The sequence below is a fragment of the Lynx rufus genome, unplaced genomic scaffold, assembly GCF_022079265.1.
Source record: "Lynx rufus isolate CCGP_SWC_20201006 ecotype Redwood Valley unplaced genomic scaffold, mLynRuf1.p SCAF_3, whole genome shotgun sequence".
Lineage (NCBI taxonomy): Eukaryota > Metazoa > Chordata > Mammalia > Carnivora > Felidae > Lynx > Lynx rufus.
This window is the reverse complement of record NW_025814845.1, coordinates 153977547-154002118: the sequence shown is the minus strand read 5'-3', so window position 1 is coordinate 154002118 and position 24572 is coordinate 153977547. Positions and strand designations below refer to the sequence as shown.

General features: G+C 50.5%; 1 protein-coding gene across 6 annotated transcripts in view; it reads left to right on the top strand.

The window, feature by feature from the left end:
* The window catches only part of PTK2B (protein tyrosine kinase 2 beta), a 126593-nt gene that overhangs the window by 98898 nt on the left and 3123 nt on the right, over positions 1–24572 (top strand). For 2 of the 6 annotated variants that reach the window (XM_047090875.1, XM_047090879.1), the window contains exons 8-30: positions 297–437; positions 853–927; positions 1548–1649; positions 2371–2488; positions 3039–3078; positions 3185–3253; positions 3506–3552; positions 4440–4490; positions 4968–5065; positions 5849–5933; positions 6174–6274; positions 6524–6639; positions 8602–8702; positions 9054–9143; positions 10036–10240; positions 12840–12948; positions 14176–14241; positions 15514–15639; positions 20872–21018; positions 21366–21401; positions 21771–21795; positions 23483–23529; positions 24206–24343. In XM_047090875.1, the coding sequence (XP_046946831.1) occupies positions 297–437; positions 853–927; positions 1548–1649; positions 2371–2488; positions 3039–3078; positions 3185–3253; positions 3506–3552; positions 4440–4490; positions 4968–5065; positions 5849–5933; positions 6174–6274; positions 6524–6639; positions 8602–8702; positions 9054–9143; positions 10036–10240; positions 12840–12948; positions 14176–14241; positions 15514–15639; positions 20872–21018; positions 21366–21401; positions 21771–21795; positions 23483–23529; positions 24206–24343 (2133 nt within the window). The other 4 variants (XM_047090876.1, XM_047090877.1, XM_047090878.1 and 1 more) reach the window with 4 other exon arrangements.

The following is a 24572-nucleotide window of genomic DNA, read 5'->3' as shown; positions in this document are numbered from 1 at the left end:
AATATCCAGTGGGCCCTTTCTGTGGCTGGGAATTAGGAAACCTGGCTCCAGTTCCACATCAGAGGCCAATTATCTTTGTGGCCTGGGGATGCTACCTCCCATGCCTCCATCCCAGGGCTCTGGTGAGCCTCGCTGGAGATAGTAGGTGTGTGGTTTAGTGAACAGATGGCTGCTGCTCTCGTGGCAAAGGCCTGAGGACCACCCTACAGTAGCAGACAGGATTTTGGTGAGATCAGGGAAGGAATCAGAGCTTGGAGGAGCAGGGCCGGCTCACCACTGACCATCTCCACCCCCAGCCCAAGCAGTTCCGGAAGATGATCCAGCAGACCTTCCAGCAGTACGCCTCGCTCAGGGAGGAGGAGTGCGTCATGAAGTTCTTCAACACCCTCGCGGGCTTTGCCAACATCGACCAGGAGACCTATCGCTGTGAACTCATTGTAATGACACATCCTCTTTATTCTCTCCCTGACCCAAATTCCAGGCCTCTCGGGAAAGGGGCCCACAAGGCCGACTTGGGGGCAAGAAGAGGCGTGTTGGCTCGAAGTAACACACACAAGCAAAGGTCCTCGAGCAGCTGGGCCTCGCTGACATGCCCTAAAATGCAACTAATGTTAAACTGCTTGCCTGAGGAAGGGAACTGAAATCTTGGCTACAAATCTGGGAAGTGGGCAGAGTAGGCAGGGTATAGGGAGGAGGGGAGTCTGTACTGTAGGGTTATGAGATCGAAGGAGCTGGAGGGCACAGGAGATAGAGTGGCCTGTGTCTAAATTAGTGAACTTTTTGTTTTTCAACTTTCTGAAATATGGGGGAGACAAACCTGAAGCAACAGTCCTCTCTCCTCTTTTATTCCAGCAAGGATGGAACATTACTGTGGACCTGGTCATCGGCCCGAAGGGCATCCGCCAGCTGACAAGTCAAGATGCAAAGGTAGGGAGAGACTGGGGGCAGGTTGCACCCACCCCTAGGCTGAGCAGTCTCCCCCTCTCTGCTGCCTCCTACCTTGTCCTGATTACCAGTCGTCCCTGCCCCTTACTGAGAGCAGAGAGGCCCTTGGTTTGAGTAGCTGTAGAGAGAGTGTTTGGGACATGGAGCAGACAGTTCTTTACTTCCCCATGACTATCTCCTGCACCCTGGGCGGCAGGGTGGTGTGGTGGGGAAGAGAGGAGGGAAGGGCACTATCACTGCTCTTCTGGCTCAGATAAAAAAGTTGATATTGCAATGGCAAGATGGGACAATCATTCTCTGGGAGGCAGAAGACTGGGTCCAGTCCCGGCTCTATCACCAATTTGGCATATGACCGTGAGCAACTCCTGGCTCCCTAGACTCCTCTTCTCTTCTGCAAAGTGAGGAGCTTAGACCAGATGATCCCTTCTGCCTTAATAGTCTTTGTTTCTCTCTTCACACCATGGAGAGACCTCCTTGCAGGTCTCTCCTCCATGCAGGACCTCCTTGCAGCTCCTCCCTCCCCCCCACCCCACATACTGACCAATCTTCAAGGCTTGATCCCAGGAGTGGGATGGTCTGAAGGGCCCCCTGCTTTCTTACAGCCCACCTGCCTAGCTGAATTCAAGCAGATCAAGTCCATCAGGTGCCTCCCACTGGAGGAAGGCCAGGCGGTACTACAGTTGGGCATTGAAGGTGCCCCCCAGGTGAGCGTCTCTGGACACCTGGAAGCTCTAAAACAAGGGGATGCAGCTACAGGTTGGGATTTCTTGCCCAGGCCAGCCTGGTTTCTGGGATCTCACTAAGAAAACTGCACCCATTGCTCAGACGTTATACCAGGCTGACAATAAAATTATAAGGGAGATGTATCAGGAAGCAAAGCTGTTTAAAGATGTCAAGAAATAAGTTGGAGGAATTTTTAGGGTGGATGAAGTGACCGGAAATCAAGTCAAATATCAGAGATCTAACTCTGAACAAGTGAATGATGACTCAGTAACAGTACCTCTGGGAACCTGGGCTTTTTGTGGGTGGAATAATCAGAGAGAACTCAAACTGCAAACTGATTGTCTATCTCTCCTTTCATCTGACTGTCCCCTATCCCACTCCCTCTTCTCCTAGTTTCTGCTCTTACCTATTGAGCACCTACTGGGTACAAGACATTATGCTACGCACTTAGAGACCAAAATAAGTCCTAGCAAAACTGGCCTTCCCAGGGTTTAATGTTGCCACTGGGGAGGGGTGGCAGGAGCGCCCCCTGGTGGCTGTGGGGAATGCAATCCCTGGCAGAGGTGCTGAGGGACTCCCGGCAGGGGAACGAAGGGTGGCCTTGTCTGCTCCTTCTGAGTGTGCGGTTTCTTCTCCATTCCTGTGGGGCAGACTCTAGCCAAGGGTCTCAGGTCTCATACTTGGCTGGTCTCTTCTCTGCAGTCTTTGTCCATCAAAACCTCCTCTCTGGCAGAGGCCGAGAACATGGCTGACCTGGTGGATGGTTACTGCCGGCTTCAAGGGGAGCACAAAGGCTCTCTCATCATTCATCCCAAGAAAGGTGAGTTTCCATTTAAAGGCAAACTGGCCCAATGGGCAGATGTGGCACAAGCCCCCAGTGGCAGAGCGAGAGAAGCTAAGCCATTGACCAGTATATGAACAAAGAGGCTTTGGAAATGTGAGGAGGTGCTCACCCAACCCTCCTGGATACCCCCTGTGGACCGTCCTGGGTCCTTAGCTGCAGGCCCTGGCCAAAAGCAGCTTGGGGAGCTGGCATCAGGAGCAGAGATGTTTGTGGCCCCAGGAAGATCAAAGCTAGTGCTGGAACATGACTTGTCCCTCCTGTGAAGATGTGTCTATTTTGGGATCGGAAGCAGGGGTCCGAGCTGGAACACGTGGGTGGTGGCAGAAGGAAGGCTGAGAATTTCTTCTACTAAGAGCGTTCTAATTCAGGCCAAAGGCCTACTTAGCTTCCGCTCTGACTCTCAGAAGATACAGAATGGCGGGAAGGGGTCTCCCTTGTGTTGGCTCATAGGAGCAGTGAGGTCAGCCATCCATCTAGGACCCTGTGTCCCTGGCTCCAGCGCCCCCTCTTTCTGCCCTCTCCCCAGATGGTGAGAAGCGGAACAGCCTGCCCCAGATCCCCGTACTGTGAGTATAACAGAAAGGCAGCGAACGAGCCTTGTACTCAGCCTGTGTCTTCCTGGGAGAAGGCAGAACAAATAGGGAGCCCCCACCCATGGTTTCTGGTTTCCAGGACCCAGGGGAGAACACTGGAACCCCAGCACATCACAAGTGGCGATTTCTCGCCAGTAAACTTCACCCTGTAAGTTCTTGCTGGGGTAGTCCGGTGTCCTAATGCTACCGGCATCATCTTAGGGAGAATTGCTGCTGTCCTCCGGCAGCCTGGGCCATGCTCCCAGCCTGGTGTCATCAGGACAGCCTGCTCCTGCAGGCAGGCAGGGGGCACAGTGGGGCTGGCCTCTATGAGGGGTGGGCAGGAGAGGGTGGGCTTCCCGGGGGCTCGTTGCCAGGCTCTGAGTTCACCAGGCTCCTGCCCTCTCATCTCTTCCTACAGAAACCTGGAGGCGCAGCGGCCCCATCTCTCAGAGAGCTGCAGCATAGGTAAGCCGCCCGTCTGCCATTGTCCTCCTGTGCCGGAGCCTCCCTTCCACCTGCTCTTGTGACATTGTCAAAGATTCCCTCCAAGCTCCAGGAAAGCAGACTTCCCCTATGACTTCTCAATGATGGCTTCAAATGTCATGAATCCCAATAGCTAACATGTATTCAACAGTTAGTACGTGGCACTGTGTTTGTCTTGGCTTGGGCTGTCATACTAAACACCACAGCCTGGGGGCCTTCCCAGCAGACATGTGTTTCTCACAGTTCTGGAGACCGCAAGTCTAAGATCAAGGTGGTAGCAGGGCTAGGTCCTGGTGAGAACTGTCTTCCCGGCATGCGGATGGCCACCTTCTCCGTGTCCCCATATGGTGGATAAATGGAGAGCTCTAGTCTCTCTTCTTCTTATCGGAGAAGTAATCTCACCATGGGGGTGCCATACTCCTGACCTCATCTCAACCTAGTCACCCCCAAAAGCCCCACCTCCAAATACCTTCACACTGGCGGTCAGGACTTCAACATAGGAATGGGTGGGGGGGATACAAACATCCAGTCCCTAACGTTGTTAAATATATAATAGGTATTATTTTATTGATCTTTATGGCATTCCCCAGAAACATTCATTTCACAGAAAGAAAAACAGATTGAGGGAGACTAACTAACTTGCTTTAAATGATGCAATCTGGCAGCAGTGAGCAGGGATTCAAGTCAAGGTGCCCTAGGTTCTAGGTGCCTAGGTTCGGCCATGCCGAAACCTGGGACAGAAGCCCCAGTTCTTGCCTGGCTCCCCTCCCCTCCCAGGGATGTCAGCCTGTGGGAGCCACGTGCCTGATTCCTGGCGGTGCCTGCTGAGGGTATCTTACCCATACGATGTTCTCTTTCTGTTATTCCAGAATCAGACATCTATGCAGAGATTCCTGATGAGACCCTGCGAAGGCCCGGAGGTAGATCTCTGACCCTACCACAATGGCCACAGCCAGGGTCCTATGAAGTGACATTGTGGGGACACCACAGGGGACTTTCTTTCCTTCCTGCATCTTCTCCCATGTGTGCTTCAGACAGAGACAAACCTGAGTGAAACACCTTGGATTTGAAAGCTGAGATTATTGTTTTATTCCCACACTATTGACCTTTTGCGTGCCTGTGATGTGTGTGGGGATCCTAAGAGTGTGGACATGGGACCTGGCCTGCAGAGAGAACAGGGTGATGATGGCTTTTCCCCAGGTCAGAGATGATGGAGCCTTCTAAAACTCCTTACCCAGGCCAACCCCTGGATCTTAGCTGAGATGTTGTTGAGGGGTCTGGCAATGCCTGGGTGGAAACGGAGCAGAGCCTGGCCTTGGGGCCTGCAAATATTCAGATTCCCAGGGGCACCAGCGGTTTCTGTGCCCTGAGACCATCTGTTCTTTCCATCTGCCCAGGCCCACAGTATGGCGTCACACGGGATGATGTAGTCCTGAATCGGATTCTTGGTGAAGGCTTTTTTGGGGAGGTCTATGAAGGTGTCTACACAAATCACGTAAGTTCCAGACTCTTCACTGACATTCCCTTCCCACTTTTCCATAGGACAAAGGGGAGGTCACGTATTGTGAGGTTGGAGTGGCCACCATGATGTGTGGCTTTGCATTCACTTGGCATTTGCAGTATTTCTGAAATCCCCAAGGAGTGCTGGAAGCAGAGTCATTTCCCAGAAGGATAGCAATCCCAGGGAGCAAAATGGAGGCAGGACCTGGTGAAGGGTTGGCCTGACCTTGGCAAGCAAGAACATGGGGAGGCGTGAGAAAACTCAGCTCTGAGAAGAGGAAGAGCAAGAGCTGAGGGAGGAGCTAGTCTTGAGGCTGCCAGTGGGTTGGGGCCCTGAAGAGAGTGGGGCCAAGGAAAAGAGGAAGCAGAATTGTAAAAGCCAACAACAAAGAGAGAGAAAGAGGCTTTGCATGCGATCTACACGCGACCACTACTGACATGGGGCAGAGCACAGGCCCTTAGCCTCAGTGTCCTCATCTAGACAGCCAGAGGCTCGGGTCTCAAAGGTTCTCTCTGGTCCTGACATACCCTGGTCAAGAAGCGAGGAAGTCAGGAGAGAGGAGTGGAGAGAAGAGTAGGGGTGGGGGGGAAGAAGGAGGAAGGGGAGGACTGTGCCTTGCAGATCCCCAGAGGCCCAGATGCTGTCTGTCTTCCCTCGGCTGTCAATCAAGCTTGCGGGACGACCATGGCAATGCCAGGAAGGGGACACTTTCTTCTGAGCACTGGGCTGGCCCAGAAGTGGGGGGCAGGGGCAACTCTGAACAGAATTTCATTGCAGAAAGGGGAGAAAATCAACGTAGCTGTAAAAACCTGCAAGAAAGACTGCACTCTGGACAACAAGGAGAAGTTCTTGAGTGAGGCAGGTAGGTGTGCCCTGGAGAGTGACACAGCCCTGTGCATGAGAAAAGACCCCTGGGACCACACAGACCTGCAGGATGGGAGAGGGGCCTGGAATCTGGGATGGGGAGGGTACGAACAGTGCAGGGACCTCCATTGGGAGGAGGGGTCTCACTCCCTGTTTCTCCCAGTTGGGACAGCGCAGTGTGTTTCTCATATTGGACCTTAGCACCCCTCTGGCCCCTCCCTCTCACCCCCAATTTCAGTGATCATGAAGAATCTTGACCACCCTCATATTGTGAAGCTGATCGGCATCATTGAAGAGGAACCCACCTGGATCATCATGGAATTGTATCCCTATGGTGAGGTGAGCTGCAGGTGGGGGAAGTGGAACCCTGTGGTGACAGCTGGGCCACTGTTGAGCAGGGCCTGTGGGTGGGATGCATTTAGAACATGGGCCCTAAGCTCCCAGCTTCTGCCCTCTGTATTCAGCTGAAACAACCCAGAGATCATTTGTAGAGGAAGTTTCTGGAACATCTTAGCAACCTAGGTTTGCCTGGGAAGAGCTTGGAGGCTACCTGCCGAGGTCTTGACAGCACTTTCCCTCTTCCTACAGCTGGGCCACTACCTAGAGCGAAACAAGAACTCCCTGAAGGTGCTCACTCTCGTCTTGTACTCCCTGCAGATTTGCAAGGCCATGGCCTATCTGGAGAGCATCAACTGTGTCCACAGGTGGGCTTGGGGAGGAAGCTGGTCTCTTTCGTATGACCCAGGGAGGCTGGGGTAATGCAGGACTTCGGAGTCACAGAGACAGAGATTGAAAGCCCAGCTTTGGTCCTGCTCAATGCGACAACTTGAGCATCTTCTGGGAACCCATTGCCTCATCTGCAAAGTGAAATGGCGATATGTGTCTCACAGCGTTGCTATTAAGAGTAGTCTAAAGTGCTGGGCATCTGATTGTAACTCAGGGCATCTAGCCCGCTTCCCTGTGGGTTTTTTAAAAAAAATTTTTTTTCAACGTTTATTTTTATTTATTTTCGGGACAGAGAGAGACAGAGCATGAACGGGGGAGGGGCAGAGAGAGAGGGAGACACAGAATCAGAAACAGGCTCCAGGCTCTGAGCCATCAGCCCAGAGCCTGACGCGGGACTTGAACTCACGGACCGCAAGATCGTGACCTGGCTGAACTTGGACGCTTAACCGACTGCGCTACCCAGGCGCCCCTCCCTGTGGGTTTTAAGAAATCGCTTCCCCACTTGCATGGAGCTTGCTTTCCTCAGGCTCACCTGCTTGGTGACACATGGCCCGGGCAGGGGACAGGACTTGGGCAGTGTCTGGAAGATCCTGAGGTCTGGGCCCTCCCCAGCCCAAGCAGCTGGCCCCGCACTGGTCCCCAGAACCCCTAAGCTGCCAAGTCCTAGTCTCCCTCTGGCTGTGGAGTGGCCCCTTCTCCACCCAGCTTTGTTCCTATTCCCTGAAAAGAAGGTCCCAGCCAGGAGGGATATGATCCCCTGGAGGAGACAAAGGGGGGTGCTCTCAAAGCATTGGGGCGAGCAGGTGAATTCTTCAATCCCACACCATGAACGTGGGATACGTGGCCCTGTGGGTGTTACTGTGCAAAGCAATGTGTGGGGATATAAACGTCCGTTCATTCATTCCATTCACTCATTCAACACATATGGAACTTCTACCCTGTGCTTGCAGGCACCGTCCTCGGCTCTGGGATGAAGTCGTAATTAAAACCGACAAAAATCCCTTTCCTTGTGGAGCTTACCTCATAGCATGAGGGGAAAATTCGAGATGTAAATAGTCGTGGGGTGCAGGTGGTGGGGTAATGATTTGTTTCCTTTGTTTGTTTGGGTGAAGTCATCATGCTTTGGAATCAGCTTTACAGTAATAAAGACAAATGGTAGGGAACAGAGCCTACCTGTGAGGAGCAAGCAGACAAGCCGGTTTGGGGTTAGAAATGATGCCAGGAACATGAGGTAAACTGAGTCAGTGAGTTCTCCCTGGGGAGGAGTGAGAGCTCAGCTCTGGGGTTAGGCTGCCTGGGCTGACCCCTTTTCGCACAGAGAACCTACTGGGCCAGCTCCTTCCACTCTCTGTGCCCCTGTCTCCCCCTCTGTGCCAGGGAGGCCTGCGGGTCTTCATGTCACAACACAGAGTGTTGTGTAAATGTGTAAAGCATTTGGGTGGTCTTGGCTGTCCTCGTGCTCTGTGAAGGGTATTTGCAAGCTGTTGCTTTCTGCCATGACAAAAGCCAACAGTCCTATGGAGTTGCAGAAATGGGAGAATAATTGTGATCAGGAAAGTTGCTTGAAGAACCAGCCGGGCGACTCCCTCCCTGGCAGGGGGCAGGATATAGCCAACAGGGCAAGCGTGTGGAGCAAGTCCTGGGACCTGAAATAAGCTTCACACTGGAGCCACGTGAGAAGGGGTGATGGGAGAGAAAGCTCAACAGGGAGATGGTGGAGGTCTTTGTGTGTGGTGGGACCTGAGGGCCAGTCTAGCCTCCTGCCTGAGCAGGGCTTCAGCAAGTCAACTCAGTGGGTCAGGGAAGGGCTGACCCATAGAAGTGGCCCTGTTCTGGTCCGGAGGCTGGGACTGTGGCCAGACTCTTCCCCTTTATCTCTCTGTCCGTCTGTCTGTCTCTGTCTCTCTGAAACATTCTGAACCTTCACACTTCTCTCCCAGGGACATCGCCGTGCGAAACATCCTGGTGGCCTCCCCTGAGTGTGTGAAGCTGGGGGACTTTGGCCTTTCCCGGTACATTGAGGATGAGGAATATTACAAAGGTGAGGGGAGTTTGGCCTGTGCTTTGTCCCTGGAGAGGTCTCTGCAGCCAAAATAAAGGAAGAGAAAAGAAAAAAGAAAAGAAAAGAAAAGAAAAAGACAAGAAAGAAAGAAAGAAAGAAAGAAAGAAAGAAAGAAGGAAAAGGGTAAAAAAGGAAAGGAAAGGGAAAAAAAGGAAAGGAAAGGGAAGAGAAGAAAAAGAAAAAAGAAAAAAAAAGAGAAAGAAAGAAAGAGACTACAGTTGGTCAAGCCCAGGCAGGCCAAGGGTCTCTGGAGAATAGGCTGTATTTCCGGATAATTCTGGCTCTTTCTTCCCTTAATAATCCCTGTTAAACCTCTTTGCCCACCCAAAGCCTCTGTGACTCGTCTCCCGATCAAGTGGATGTCCCCTGAGTCCATCAATTTCCGCCGCTTTACGACAGCCAGTGACGTCTGGATGTTTGGTGAGTGGAGTTTCAGCAGAGTGTGGGAAAGGAAAGGGTTCTGATTCTCCCCTCCATGACCAGGCTATGAGGGGGTGCCGGGGGCAGGGGTCAGGACCCCCACCCCTGGGTTGCAAGGGTTCTCTGTTGCTGTGGCCCCTGAGAAGTCTCAGAAGTCCCACCACTAGTGGTGGGTTGGAGGCAACATGGGCTAAGGGGCCTGCCTGGGGAGTATTGGTTCATCCTCCCGAAAAAGGCTCGAGGGGAGCATGCACTCAACCAACCAGCCCCGGGGACTGATGTGGGGACGCTCTGGAGGGCATCCTCAAAGCCAAACTCTGAGGTTTGTTCTCAGAAGGAGGAAAAGGGAGAGGTAAGAACAAGACCAGGTGATAGATGGCTAGACCCTTACAGAGCACACAGCCACATAGATTTTCCCTCTTGGTTCTCCACAGCCAGCCCAATAAATCTCATTATTATTATTATTATTCCCATTTTCCAGATAAGGAAACTGAGGCTCAGCAGGCCAGGGGCTTGCCCATGATCGTGTAGGCAGCAAGTGTTGGTGCTAGGCTTCAAACACCAGCTTTCGCATAGAGGCTTCACTCCCTCCTATGAGAAGGACTGGTGGAGTCCCAATGACATGCCTTTGACTGCCCCCTCCTCCTGGCCCCACAAAACCTAATAGCTTCATGGGAACGGGGTGTAGGGAGGCGAGCCCTAGTTCACTTGCAGATGCTGGTGATTGGTCCCTCCATGGACCACCACGGTGAGCCCCCAGGGATGCTAGAGGGGGAAGCTAGGGAACACGGGAGGTCTGATTGCCACAGTTTTCCCTGAGGAGGGTGCACTGGCCTCTCCATGCATGAGTCCTCCCCAGAGCAGGTCCTGAGCCCTCTCCTCCTGCCCTCAGCTGTATGCATGTGGGAGATCCTGAGCTTTGGCAAGCAGCCCTTCTTCTGGCTGGAGAACAAGGACGTCATCGGGGTGCTCGAGAAGGGGGACCGGCTACCCAAGCCCGACCTCTGCCCACCTGTTCTCTACACCCTCATGACTCGCTGCTGGGACTACGACCCCAGTGAGCGGCCCCGCTTCACTGAGCTCGTGTGCAACCTCAGGTGACCATGGAGCAGGGGTGGGGGGCTGTAGGCACAGGGCCCCCAGAGAGCCAGTCTCCTCTAGAGCCCTTCTTACAATGTATTTCCTTAAACAACATGCAGTTGGCCACCTTACGGATGAGAGAATTCAGGTTCAGTGGCAGTGGCGGGTGGGGCTGGGACTTGCCACCAGGACCTCCCCTCTGACCAACATGGAGTCACGCATCCAAGTGGAAATGACTGGTGCTCCCAGCAGAAGCATGATGCAGTACATGTTACAGAGACTCAGCAGCTTGCCAGAGGCCAGGGGAGGGAAACTGAGTTCACCATCAGACACAGTGAGCCTGGGTAAGCCTCACCATCTCGATATGTCTCAACCTCAAGCTCCTAGTAAGTGCTCCAAAAATATTTTTTAGGTTAGAACCCAAAGTCTGAACCAGACTTTCACTGACATACCTGTGCTCTTTACAAAGACATGGGGTCTGCCCTACAGGAGGCCCAGCTCGGGCATGCGACCCGCACCCACAGCAGCACCCTGTGCCTCTCCTCTGCATTTGATTGTTCCTCCCAGACAGTAGAGAAGGCAGTGATTGATTTTTGACTGTTAAGACAGTGACCCATGGGTCGCCTCTCCCTTCTAAATGGAGCATTGGCAGCCTGGAGGTCTGATCTCTCACCCAAGAGCCATTATTCTTTGGGTACTGGGAGGTCCCTGGTGAAGGGTGCTGTCAGAATACATTTTAGAGGGTCTCCCTGTTTTCTTGGTGGCCTCCCTGCCAACAACTCCTCCCTGGGTGGTCTGACTTTTTTTTTGGCATTCTTTAGGGCAGGGGTCAGCAAACTTTTTCTGTAAACAGCCAGATAGTAAATATTGTGGGCTTTGCAAGCCATATGGTCTCTGTTACAACTACTCAACTCTGCCATTATAGCTCAAAAGCAGCCATAGACAATACATAAATAAACGAGTGTAGCTGGATTTCAGTAAGACTATTTGGGGGAACTGAAATTTGAATTTTTATATAATTTTCACATGTCATGAAATTTCTTCTTTTTATTTTTTTCAATCGTTTAAAAATGTAAAAACCATTCTTAGTTTGGGGCCGTTCAAAAATAGGTGAGGGGGCTGGATTTGGCCTGTGGGCAATAGCTTCCTGGCCCCTGCATTAGGGAATCTAGTGTTTCATTAACATTCAAAACACCATGGCTTTAAACACTGCAGTCAACACATTGGCATTTTTTAGAGAAAGAAAATAGTTCCTGGAAACTACTTTTTGGGGAGTTACCCCAAGGAGTATGCTGGAACTGCCCAAGCTAAGGCAGTGGGAATGACATTGAATTTGTCTATAGGGCATTCCAACACAGTCTGCAAGGCCTTCAGCTTAAAAGACGTCTCTGTACCTGTCTTTCCCTTCGTTGACACTCCTGATTAATTTTAGATTGATCTCTTTGGTCAAATTAGAGAAGCCAAAGTGTTCCAGGAAAAGTATTTGAAAGATATAATTTGAGAGGGCCAAAGCTCTGGGGTGATGAGGGGGTGGTGTCTTAATTCACCCTGGGGGCTTGAGAACCACGGGGAGCTATGACAGGTGCTTCTCCATGGGCTGAGAGGCATGCCCTATTAGAGGAACAAGGCCAGCCTCCTCCATGGATGGAGTTAGAAGCAGGCTTTCTGGTATAATTGGAAGGATATCTGAAGACCCCAAGGACCCCAGGATATCCCCCCCCCCCGCCCCTGCTCAAGCTATAGCCTGGCAGTCCTCCATTACAGTTAAGAAAGGATTTGATGAGTGTTTCCTAATTGGGGGGGGGGGGGTGGAAAGAAGAGCCCATTTAATGTCAAACTTTGAAAATTCCTTCCTGTAACAATAGTTATATTTTCATAATTTATTGATTGGCAAAATGTATTAAGCTATATAATGAATTTTTAATATAATATATAACATACTGCTTGTACACTTGAAAATACAAAACCAAATAGTGTATATTCAGTAGCACATAATACTTGGTACACATATGAACATGTGGATTCATGGACTCCCTGTAATCACTCCAGAGTCCTCTAGGGTCTGTGACTCTCAAGTTGGGAACCACCGGATTGGGTAAGAAAGGCAAGAAGCATGCGCATAGCTAACCCAGGAATGAATCCATAGCCATTTCTCATTAATATATACCAGGAATGTGTTGATGGGTGATTTAATGAAAAATAGGAGATATAGGAAATGTAGAACACAGGCCTTGGTTATGAAGTTGGCTGGGATATCAGAAATCTACATAGGGGGTTGGTGCCAATAGTAAGCACAGGAAGGCAAGATGCAGGGGGAGGTGGGTGGGAGACATGCTTGCACTACCCTGTTGGACTGGCTCTCCAAGGACTTTTTCCCCACCATAGATCCATTCACGTGATTTTCCCAACTTCACTGTTGGGGGAGCAGCCTCAGGATCCATCTTCCAGCCTTCTCAGAGGGGTCTCCCCAGGCCACTCTGCAGAGGAAACAGAAATGGGATCCAGTGGTCCTTCTCTGGGCCTCTCCAGGCTTCTGAGGAAGGAATGCAGAGAAGAGGTCCCAGGAGCATCTTTAACTTTATTCCTCTTTCTTTATCTGACCTGACTCCTTGGCAGTGACATTTATCAGATGGAGAAGGACATCGCTATAGAGCAGGAAAGGAATGCTCGTTACCGACCTCCCAAAATCTTGGAGCCCACAGCCTACCAGGAACCCCCACCCAAGGTAAACAAAGCCCTGGTCTCATGGATCCTGAGAGTCAAGCAGAACTGGGTCCCCATCTAGCCCGTCTTGGCCCATGTACCCTCCTCCCTTTTCCTCCAGCATAAGCAGGATGTACTCCAATAGTCCTCTTGGCCCTCAACCCAACTGTCCATCAGCACTGAACTCAGCACCCATCACATGGGTCCCTGGCTGGTTTGATCTGAGACCCAAGACAGCAGACCTCTCAGAGAGAAGCTAGGGCAGGGAACCACCCTGTAAACTCTGCCCTTGCAGGGCTGGAGCACTTTTCTTTCTGGTGTTTTTCAGGGACAAATTAGATGTCCCTGAGGGCACATGAATGGGGAGTGTCCCTTAGTCCCTTATGGTCAGTTTCCATGTACATGCCCTACATGGTATCTCTAGGCTCAGAATCCAGTGCCCTGCTTGCCATGCCATTAGGTGGGTGGGTTTTGAAGGACCATGCCTATATTAGTCAGCTCAAGCTTCCATAACAAAATACAGTAGACTGAGTATGGAGGCTGGGAAGTCCAAGATCAAGGTGATGGCAGATTCATTGTGTGGTGAGCACTCTCTTCTTGACTTACAGATGGCCACCTTCTCACTGTGCCTTCACACAGCAGAGGGAGCAAGAGCCCCAACTCTTATGACCTCATCTAACCCTAATTATGTTGCAAAGGTCCTACCTCCAAATGCCATCACACTAAGAGTTGGGGCTTCAACATATGAATCTGGGGGTGGGGGACACAAACATTCAGTCCATAACAAAGTCCTATCTGGTCCAGGACCTTTTCTCACTGTCCCCCTTGCCTGGCATGCCCTGCCCCTTCCCTCAGTCAGGGCCCAGCTCAGTTTTCATTTCCTCCATGAAGCCCCTGCAAGTGCCTGAGGCCTTGCTGACTTGTTACCTCTGAAAGTATGTGGCTTTTGATAGCTGATTTGACAGGTATTCCCATATCTAAAGAAGCTACACAACAGAGATTGGTAAACCCTTCAATTAGTGATGACCCCCAGGAGGACAGGAAGACTGGTTTCTTTGTACCTTCTTATCACTCAGCATATAGTGTGTGCTCAATAAGTGAATGCAAATGGTTTTAATGATAATTTGCCCCTCATGTCTCCTTCATTCTGAATAAGCCTGACCTGTGTCCAATCTAGTATTCCCTTTGATGAGCATGGTCACTCAGGGAGAGAGCCATGGACTGACTCATCTTTGTGATTTCTTTCCAGCCCAGCCGGCCCAAGTATAGACCCCCTCCACAAACCAACCTTCTGGCTCCCAAGCTGCAGTTCCAGGTAAACATGTAACCAGAGGGCCGGGAAAGTTTGGGGCCATTTCTTATCTCAAGCCATCCTGAAATTCCATTCTTGTGCCTTTGAGGAGTAGCCGTTACCTGCTTGGTTTATTAGGAGATAGCCTGCACTGACTCTTCTTTGGTACCCACAAGAGAATTTGAACTCAGAGTGCCAGATATCAAAATGCAATTCTACCAGGCTGTCCTCAGCTAAGACTTACCTCTGTCCATAGTGTTTGTTGCTCTGTGTGCCTGCCTACAGCTACCTCTCTATGCTGAAGGCCTCTTCGGCCCCCTACCCTGAAGAAAGCTTTCTGAGAAGGAATTTCAGGCAGTTGGGGACAGTTGGTATTCCCCAGGGAATGGAGTTGTTCCCTGGGGCTCCCCTCAGAGGCCCTGAGCAGAACCCAGGTGGGCAGAACCAGTCTCCATCTGAGCTTTCCTCACACCTCCATCATCACCAAACATGGGATCTTCCCAAGCTGTTGGTCCCTGTCTGAGAATGTCTGTCTTATGTCTCAGTCCTGCATCTCAGTCATAGGGAGCCAAGGCCCATCTCTTTTCTTCTCTTACGTCCCTCAGCTCAGAGTCACTGCTCAACAATGGAGCATCTCAACCAATAGAAACAATATCTATTTACCTGGTACTCCTTACAGAAATGTGCTGTCCCATGGTCCTATATTTCTCAAGGAAATGCTCCAGTACCAAAACAAGGCTAACCAAGAACTGACAGATACATTTTTGTCCTGTAAAGAAAAAAAATCTTGATGCAGAAGACAGAAGCAATATTCCTAAAAAGCATCATACCTTTTTGTGTGATGTTTAAAATAATGATTAAACACACACACACACACACACACACACACACACATACACACACACACACATTTCTGTGGGCTAATCATATCTCTCAGTTTGCAACATGACTATGAAACAGAGCTCTTTTCTGAAGAGTCCTAAAGGCAGAGACATGGACTCAGTAGGTGAGTAACATAGGTGGACCCCATGGTATGCAGAGCATCATGGTGGTTGGATGCTAGATGAAAAAGAGGCCACAGCAGTGGTGCAGACGCTAGGCAAGAGCCACGTGTGTTGCCCTATCACAAGACCCAACGAAATGCCTACACCACATTCTTTATTAGCTCCTGAAGAGCAAGTCCTGTTTCTCCAATGGTGTCCATTAATGTTTCTCTGTGCTCATGTTTGTAGCAGCTAATCGTCCACCTTCTTGCCTTGTCCCTGTGCCTGGTGCTTCTTTGCTTCTCCTGAATAGGTCCCTGAGGGTCTGTGTGCCAGCTCACCTACGCTCACCAGCCCTATGGAGTATCCATCTCCTGTAAACTCGCTGCACACCCCACCTCTCCATCGGCACAATGTCTTCAAGCGCCACAGCATGCGGGTAAGAGGGCTCTGCATGCTGGGTCCTAAACCGAACTGAGGAGGCTGCTAGAGGGAGGCGTCTGGGCCACCAGAAACCCTACATCCTCAGGGTCAGGAGGTGCCCTCCATGCTTTAATGCACCAGCCAGCCCACCAAGGGGCTCTGTGATGCCCTCTCTTTTGCAAACACACTGGAAGTTGGGGGCCAAACCCGGCTCTGCTCTCAAGGACACCCAGCTGGCCTGGACCTGCCCCTGTCCATACTCTGGTGCTGTGGCAATCGGTGTCAAATCTCCCCTTTCCTGAGCCCTGGGGTGGTGTGGAGGTTTGTGGGCAGATGGCAACCAAACCTGATGGTGCTGGAGATCCAGGAGGCTCTACCCAGTTCTGCCCTTCCTGCGTGATTGCTTAGGTTGCTAAATCTCTCCTCAGTCAATGGAAAGGCTTCCTTGTGGCTCTACTTCTGCTGCTTTTGTAAAAGTTGCTGTTGTGTGGGAAGGAGCTTGGGGGTTAGTGTGGGGCTAAGCCACCCTTCCCAGTCATGTCTTTGTTATAACTGCCAGTGAGGTCTTGTGGACTGGCTTCTGATTGTCAAGTCTCGCAAAAAAAAAAAAAAAAAAAAAGGCAGCTTTGCATATAAAAGTGACGCCCACCTGCCCCTTTTCAGCACCCATCTTCTCCTTCAATGGAGCCATGGTCAGCTGGCATGAATATTTGATATACTTTACTAAACTGGGTCTTGATATGTGACAAAACAAACCAAATGCATTATTTTAGTTCTATCTCTGTATGCAAGAGTGATACTTCAGGCTCAGTATACTTGACTCTGAAAGTTTTTTGGGAAAACTACACGTTTATTCCAATAGATTTGAAAAATAGAGGAAAGTATGTTGACATGTTCTGTACTATTATTCTCAAATTAGGAAAATTTTTAAATGCATAAGATAACTTAGAATTCTAGGCAGCAAGATCTATCGTGGACTAAAATTTCCCCTGACCTTGCTCACTTTCCCCTTTTATGTTAATTTAACCAATTTATATCTTAACATATACTTAACAATAATAAAACTGAAGTTTTAAGCATGCACTATAATTTAGAATGTTCAGTTCCTCCACCTTCCTGTCCTTGATTCTATTTGTAGTTGAGTTTCAGCGAATTTTGCTCTAAAGTGTGTCCTTTTAGAAAAAACTGCTTTGCACATTTCCAGGGTGGCACTGCCTTTATCTAATCCCTGCTTCACCATAAGAACTTTGTTCAGTTCCATAAAGACAGATCGTGCAGCAGGAAAAAAAAAAAGGCCTTTGTGTCAGGGATTTGGAAGTATTTGCCATAAGGAATGTCTGCCTAAAAGAATATAATGAACATTTCTTTCAGTAAACAACAACAAAAAAAGTAAAAAATACAAAATCCATTTTATGGTATACATCTAAAAGACTGAGAAAACCTCTTTCAGGTAAAATGCTGGAAAGGTATAACAGGCTTCCCGTAAAGCATTTGAAAGCATTTAACAAAATCAGAGACGGTTTTCCCACAAAAACTATTTTTTGTCCTGACTGACTCTATTGCCTTACTCATCTGGGAATCTAGAATTCCACACCAGGGTCAGGATGGCAGCAATCCTTCTCTTGAAGGATTAAACCACAATTGCGGTTTAAATTAAAATAAAATTCAATAAACTACTACTTTGTGCAGGACCGGTTAGCCAGGCACTGTCCTAGGTGCTGAAGGGAGAACGAGAGACTTCAGCCCTCAGTGAGCTTCCAGGCGGCCAGAAGGAATAGGGCGGGTGCATGCACACTTACCTGTGATGCAAGCCATAAAGCTGGGAGTGGCGCACAGAAGTAACGCAAAGGTGCAGTGCGAGGTCAAAGAGAAGAACAGCTTCCAGCTTCTTTTTTTCAGCTGGGCCTCGAAGGATGGGGAAGATTTGGACAGGAAGAAACTGGGATATGGGGGATGAAAGAGTCATCAATCAGTAGGAGCCAAGACTGAGTGATGTGAAGCCACAGGGCAAGTGCGGGAGCTGTTTGGCTAGAGCATAGGAGGATGCATTTGGATATGGAAATAAGACTGGCAAGATGGGAGGCAGGTAGCCAAAATATGGAAGGACTCACAGCTTTGCGAGAGTCACTTTAAGGTATCACCAGAACCCGATTCCTTTTAAAAGTGACCAGCAATGTAAGTATCCATTACCTGATAGGAATATCTGAGGTACCGTGTAGGCAAGTAAGCCCTAAAGTGATTAATTGTTAAAAATCTAATGTTCACCTTGAGTTTTATTATGCAATTTTAAGTCATAGGAAAAAAATTTCCAATACATGTTAAAATATCTGATGAGATGGTGATCAGACTTGGGGCACCCTGGGTATTTGAGTATTGGGAATTTTCTTTTAATGCTTACAAAACTACACAGTGCTTTCTTGACTACTAACTTCTTCTACCAGCATCTAGTCTCTCTCAGTCTAGCCTCGTCTTACCTTGAGATTCCTAGCTTGATAGTCACAATATTTTACACTTAGCTCCTGGGTTGCTATTTGCCAATAGCCTGGGGCAGCCATACCATTGTGTTTGCAGGTGTTGACATTTAACCATGGGTATTTATAACCTTCAAATACCCTCATTCTGGAGCATCAGCCTCTGAAATCAATCTTACTTATTTTATCAATTCTATGATTATAAAATACTCTTATGTCCTGAAACTTGTCTTAAAATAAAGTCTAACTCAATAGCCTCCAGCTGAGGTGATCTTACCTCAGAGGGACATTTGGAGATGTCTGGAGGCATTTTTGTTACAACTGGGGAGATGCCAAAGGTATCTAGTGGGTGGAATTGCTGGTAAGCAACCTACAATTTACAGGAAATCTTCCTCAATAAAGAATTATCTTGGGGCGCCTAGATGGCTCAGTTGAGCATCCGACTCTTGATTTTGGCTCAGGTCATGATCCCAAAGGTCATGGGATCAAGCTTCACATCAGGCTCCGTGCTGATTGTGAAGCCTTCTTAAGATTCTCTCTCTCTCTCCCTCTGCCCCTCTCCCTCCCCCACCCTCTCTCTCTCTCTCTGTCTCTCTCTCTCTCTCTCTCTCTCTCTCTCTCACCTCTGTCTCTCTGTCTGCCTCTCTACGCCCCCCTACAAGAAAAAAAAATTATCTGGTCCCAAATGTTAATGGTACTGAGGTTGAGAAAGTCCTGGCTAACTATTCCTTAGTTCTCCCTATGAGAACAGGGACATTGCATATTCTACTATCGCTGCCCTCCCAGCACCCAGCCCTATGCCTGCCACATAGTAGTTGCTTAATAAGTAGTTGTTGAATGGATTAACAAACAAAGAATATTTCAGCAAGAAATGTAACTTGCAGCGGAGTGGGGGTGGGGGTGGGGGAGAAGTATTGTTAGAAATTGAGAGCCGTGATTGAAACTCAGTGAGCGCTAGGAAATATAACTAATTTGAAACTGTGTTGTTATATTCAAGTGCATTTTAGAGGGTTTGGTTGGGAAAATCTTTTTTAGAGGCTTGGCAGAGATTACGGCTTGCTAAAGTAGATAGAGAATAATTTTTAGCAATTTATGCAAGTGACTTGTATGTAAAATGGCCACTTTAAAAGCAAGGATCTGAGGAGGCCGCTGGTCTGAATGCCATAGAAAGGTCCTGCCCCGGACAAAGCACACCCTGGGCTTTATGCATTCGAAAAAATGACATATGGCACTCATGAGTCCAGGAGGCCAAGGTAATCATGTACAGCAGAAAAAAGCAAAAGATGTAAATGAACCCTGGGGAAGATTAAGGGAAAAGAAGTACTAAGAAAACATGTAACACCTCCTGTTTAAAATGGGGTTTTTTTTTAAGTTTACTTATTTGTTTTGAGACAGACCGAGACAGCATGAGCAGAGGAGGGGCAGAGAGAGGGGGAGAGAGAATCTCAAGTGAGAGAGAGAGAGAACTCACAACCCTTGAGATCATGACCCAAACCAAAACCCAGAGTCAGTAGCTTAACCAACTGAGCTCCCCAGGTGCCCTTGTAATACCTTCTGTTTAAGAAATAGCAGGTAAAACTATTGCTCCAAAGCCCTTTAAACAAGTTAAGATGGAGATTAGACTAATGAAGCCAAGGAAAGGAAGCATTTATTGCATATCTATAGATCCATATTTCTTTAAGTTTTGTTCTCCACTTTTTTTTAGTTCATACATTTCTTTTAGCCTTTGGCTAAATAACCCAAGCTACTAGCTTAAAAAAAGAGTACATTTTGGGGGCGCCTGGGTGGCTCAGTCAGTTGAGTGTCCAACTCTTGATTTTGGCCTCGGGTCATGATCTCATGGTTCATGAGATCAAGCTCCGAGTAGGGCTCTGCACGGATAGCATGGAGCCTGCTTGGGATTCTCTCTCTCTGCCCCTCCCCCACTCTGTCTCTCCTTCTCTCAAAATAAATAAATAAGTAAATGAGTAAGTAAATACATAAATGTTTAAAAAATAGTAAAGAGTAGGGGCGCCTGGGTGGCGCAGTCGGTTAAGCGTCCGACTTCAGCCAGGTCACGATCTCGCGGTCCGTGAGTTCGAGCCCCGCGTCAGGCTCTGGGCTGATGGCTCAGAGCCTGGAGCCTGTTTCCGATTCTGTGTCTCCCTCTCTCTCTGCCCCTCCCCCGTTCATGCTCTGTCTCTCTCTGTCCCAAAAATAAATAAACGTGGGAAAAAAAAAATAAAAAAAAAAAAATAGTAAAGAGTATGTTTTCCTAAAAAGACGCGGTCACACGGGCGCAGGCCGTTGCCCCTTCCCTCAGCCTGTACCCTGTATGGACAGCTTTGCAGCCACACCACAGCTCCTCAGGGCTTCCAGACCCACTGCCACGGTGTTCGGGTGACGATAAGCACCCAAGGCTTTCCAGAAGACTGGCTTTGCATTTTTTAATTTATTAAGTGACAGCAGCCACGACAAGTGCCAACTGAGAAAATAACATTAGGGCGGTCATTTGAAAATAAAATTGTGTTAGCAGATCGAGCCATTGTTTAAATACAATGCATGTTCAGTGCTGTGCTCTCGGGCTCGAGGTTACACTGCAGCAGGGGCACGTGCTTGGGGCTGACGGATCCAATAACTGTGTGCATATACGGCTGCGGATTTAAGAACTTTCCAATGAGAAAGCAGCTGGCGAGGCCAAGGCTCGTGGCTCCCACAGGCTCTTCTGAGGATTGCCCTTCCTGGGCCTGGGCACGGGACTCATCGGGTCCTCTCCTCTCTCCCCGCTGACCTCTCAGGAGGAGGACTTCATCCGACCCAGCAGCCGAGAAGAGGCCCAGCAGCTATGGGAGGCCGAGAGGCTCAAGATGAGGCAGATCCTGGACAAACAGCAGAAGCAGATGGTGGAAGATTACCAGTGGCTGAGGCAGGAGGAGAAATCCTTGGTGAGAAGCCACTGAATTGTGGGGGGAGGGACCCCCCGCCCCCTCGTCCCCCCTACCCACCCCCTCGGCCCCCCACCTTCTCCCCGCCCCCTCGCCACCCCCCCCCCCGCCCTCCAGCCCCCTCGGCCCCCCAACTTCCCCCCTCCCCCCACCCCCCTCCCACCCCCACCCGCAGCGCTGCTGAGCACAATTTGATCAAGGCACTTGAATGGGAGCCATGTCCACACCACCGTGTCCATCTGTGTCCTCTTGCCTCCCCGGATGATGAGAGTGAATGCCCTCCATGCATCCTTGGGGTTTTCAGTTCCAGAATCCTAAGTCGTTTGCTTTGGTTTCCTCCTCTGCAGGACCCCATGGTGTACATGAACGATAAGTCCCCGCTGGTAAGTCACCAGGAGAAGGTTCGTCTTAAAGCGAAGGCCTGGGAAGGCATGGGAGACAGCGGGACCCCCAGCCCCAGGCCCCCTGCCGGCCGATCTGTTCCCTTTTTGCCTCTCACCTCGGGAGCCTCTCTTCTCCCATTACTTGGATCTCCACGAACCTCCATTCCTGAGCTCCCGCTTGATCGACACCCACAGTGCATCCTTCCTCTGCCATAGGGCCCTCCCGGCCCCTGGGACAAGAGCTCGCCGGTGTCCCCCTGCAGCTATGACCTCCAAGAACACAGTTGAGGGCGTGGGGAACAAGTCAAGGTCGGGGGTGAGGTGTCCCGCGAACCTCATTGGTGACACGTTCTCTCTCCTCCCTTCCAGACCCCAGAGAAGGAGGCCGGCTATAGTAAGTGTCTGCGCCCTTGCTTTTGGCAGGAACTTCTGCTTGACATCTTGCGTGGAGCCCCCATCCGCGCTCGCTGCCCACTGCAGACAGCAGCAGAATCTGCTTGCCATTTTAAGAAACTCTGCCTGTTTCAGTTCAGAGTGTGCAGAGAGGGCCCGTCTGGGATTTGGTATTTAGTCTCAGCTCCATCTACCGCCCCCACTGTCTCCCTGCCCAGGCCTCTTCTTGTCTCCCTCTGTTGCCGGGGTCCTCAGCCCTCATCTCAGTGTATCTCCTTCTGCATTTATTTGGAGATGTTAGTGGTTCTTCCTATCTCCCCCTCACTGTGTTGGAGGCTGCCTGCAGGGATAGTAAAGTTGCTCCGCCCGCCTCTCCCGGCGGATGCCTCTCCTCCCTAGGCCCCTAGGATGAAAGAGAGAGAGGGCCCCAGGGATGGAAGAGAGGGGACAGGGGCAGCTAAGCCCACAGGGCCTTTCCAGAAGCTGCTGCTGAAGGGGGTCAGGAAGAGTCAGCAGTGAGCCAGGCTCATCTTTGTCATCCTAGGGAGGGTGAGGCTGATGATCATGGTGATGGTGATGAGCAACCAGTGACAATGACAACAGTCACAGGAAACTCACCACTAGCCAAGCGCAGGCCCAAGTTGCTTGCAAATGTTAGCTCTGACCCCACAGCAACTCTATCAGATAGGCGTGATTCATCGTTACGCGGGGCGCCAGGCTGGCTCAGTCGGTTAAGTGGCTGACTTTTTAATATTTATTTATTTATCTTGAGTGAGAGACAGAGAGAGAGAAAGCAGGGGAGGGACAGAGACAGGGAGAGAGAATCCCAAGCAGACTCTGCACTGTCAGCACAGAGCCCGACACAGGGATCAAACTCATAAACTGTGAGACCCCGACCAGAGTTGAAACCAAGAGTCAGACGCTTAACCAGCTGAGCCACCCAGGCGCCCCAAGCGTCCGACTCTCCATTTCATCTCAGATCGTGATCTCACCCGTTGTGAGATCCAGCCCCGCATCCGGCTCTGCTCAGGCAGCACAGGGCCTGCTTGGGATTCTCTCCCTCTCTCTCTGCCCCTCCCCTGCTCACACTCTCTCTCACTCTCAAGAAACATAAATAAATAAACATTAAAAAAAAAAAGGTCATTACGCCCATTTTACAAAGGACAGGAAACTGAGGCATAGGAAGGTCAAGTAACTTCGAATAGTGTGGGTCTTCTGCCGTTTCACTTCCTTGAACCCCAAACACTCAAAGCAGACCATTAGGGAATCCTCACAAGTCTACCCCAGGAGCTGCTCTGGCACCAGGCCAGGGGCTCCACAGCCACCTGTTACTTCACAGAGTGAAGTTTCTTCCCCGTGATCACCAAGGCCAGCGTGTGTGCTGTTCCTCAGGGGCCAGTGTGTGTCCAGCAGGCGCTGGGACGTCTGTGCGAGGACTCCACCTCCGCTGCAACTTTGGCTTTTGCTTTCTATAAAATGGACAGTGGTGTTTGACTATGGGAGGACCAGGGGGACCAGAGCCCATTTACCCAGGCACCCTCCTGGAAACACCTTCGGGCTTAGTTTCCCTGGGGCTCCCGGTAGCAGAAGAGAGGAGGTTGGCTTGGTTGGCAGCAGGTATGAAGGGAAGGGCCAGGGTGCCGAGACCCTCCCCGCCCCCCCCAACTCACTCTCCCTCCTCCTTGCAGCGGAGTTCACGGGCCCCCCACAGAAGCCACCGCGGCTGGGTGCTCAGGTACGTGTTGGCTTTGCCGAAGCTGGTGATGAGTTTGAATCAGGGTTCCACGAGACGCAAGGCTATGAAGACTTCACAAATAACCCAGTCCTGTATCCTCACATAGCTGAGGCCCAGAGCGAAGAAGTGTCTTGTCTAAGGCCACACAGCTAACTCATGAAAAAGCAAGGGGAAACCCAGTCTCCTTGCCTCCCGTGCTCGCTCCCTGATGTGCGGGAAGGCTCGCTGGCCCAGCCCTAGGAGCAGGACGTGTGGACCCCCTTCCTCTCTCAAGCTGCCCCCTTGGCTTCCTGCACCCACACGGTTCCTACTGTAGCTGGTGTTCCTCATTCTAGAACAGTGGGTGTGAGCCTTGGCTGCCCATTAGAATCATCCAAGGAGCTCGGAGAACCACCTGGCCCCCAAACCCGGGTGATGGTTTCGTTGGTCCGGTGTGAGGCCAGCCAGAAGTATTTTTTTGCTTTAAGACTCCCTAGCAGACTCTAATCTGAGAACCCCTAAAAGCAGAAGGGAGGGGATGCATCCCCAGGACAGGGCACTGTTATGTCAGAGAAGAATCTTTTCAAACTGGGCTGGCGGCCATGTTGGCATCAATAGCGTCTGCGCAAGAAAGAAGAGCAGTGTCCTCCAGACTCATGACCCTCCCCTCTGGCTGCTTACCTCCCCCCGCCCCCAGTCCATCCAGCCCACAGCCAACCTGGACCGGACCGACGACCTGGTGTACCTCAATGTCATGGAGCTCGTGCGGGCTGTGCTGGATCTCAAGAATGAGCTCTGTCAGCTGCCTCCTGAGGGCTATGTGGTGGTGGTGAAGGTGAGAGCCGTGGACGGGGCAGGCGGAGGCTGCTCATTCTGGCCCTGGGCGGAAGGGCGGTGGCGTCGAGCTCCCTCGTCTGCCCAGTAGGCGACTTTCTCAGAAAGACTCCCTTTAGCGCAGGGCGTTCAGAGGGAATTTAGTGCCCCGTAGACACGGAGGGCACATAGCAGCCCGGGAGGACTCTTCCCCAGGGAAATACAGCTTTCTCAAAAAGCAAGAAGTGATA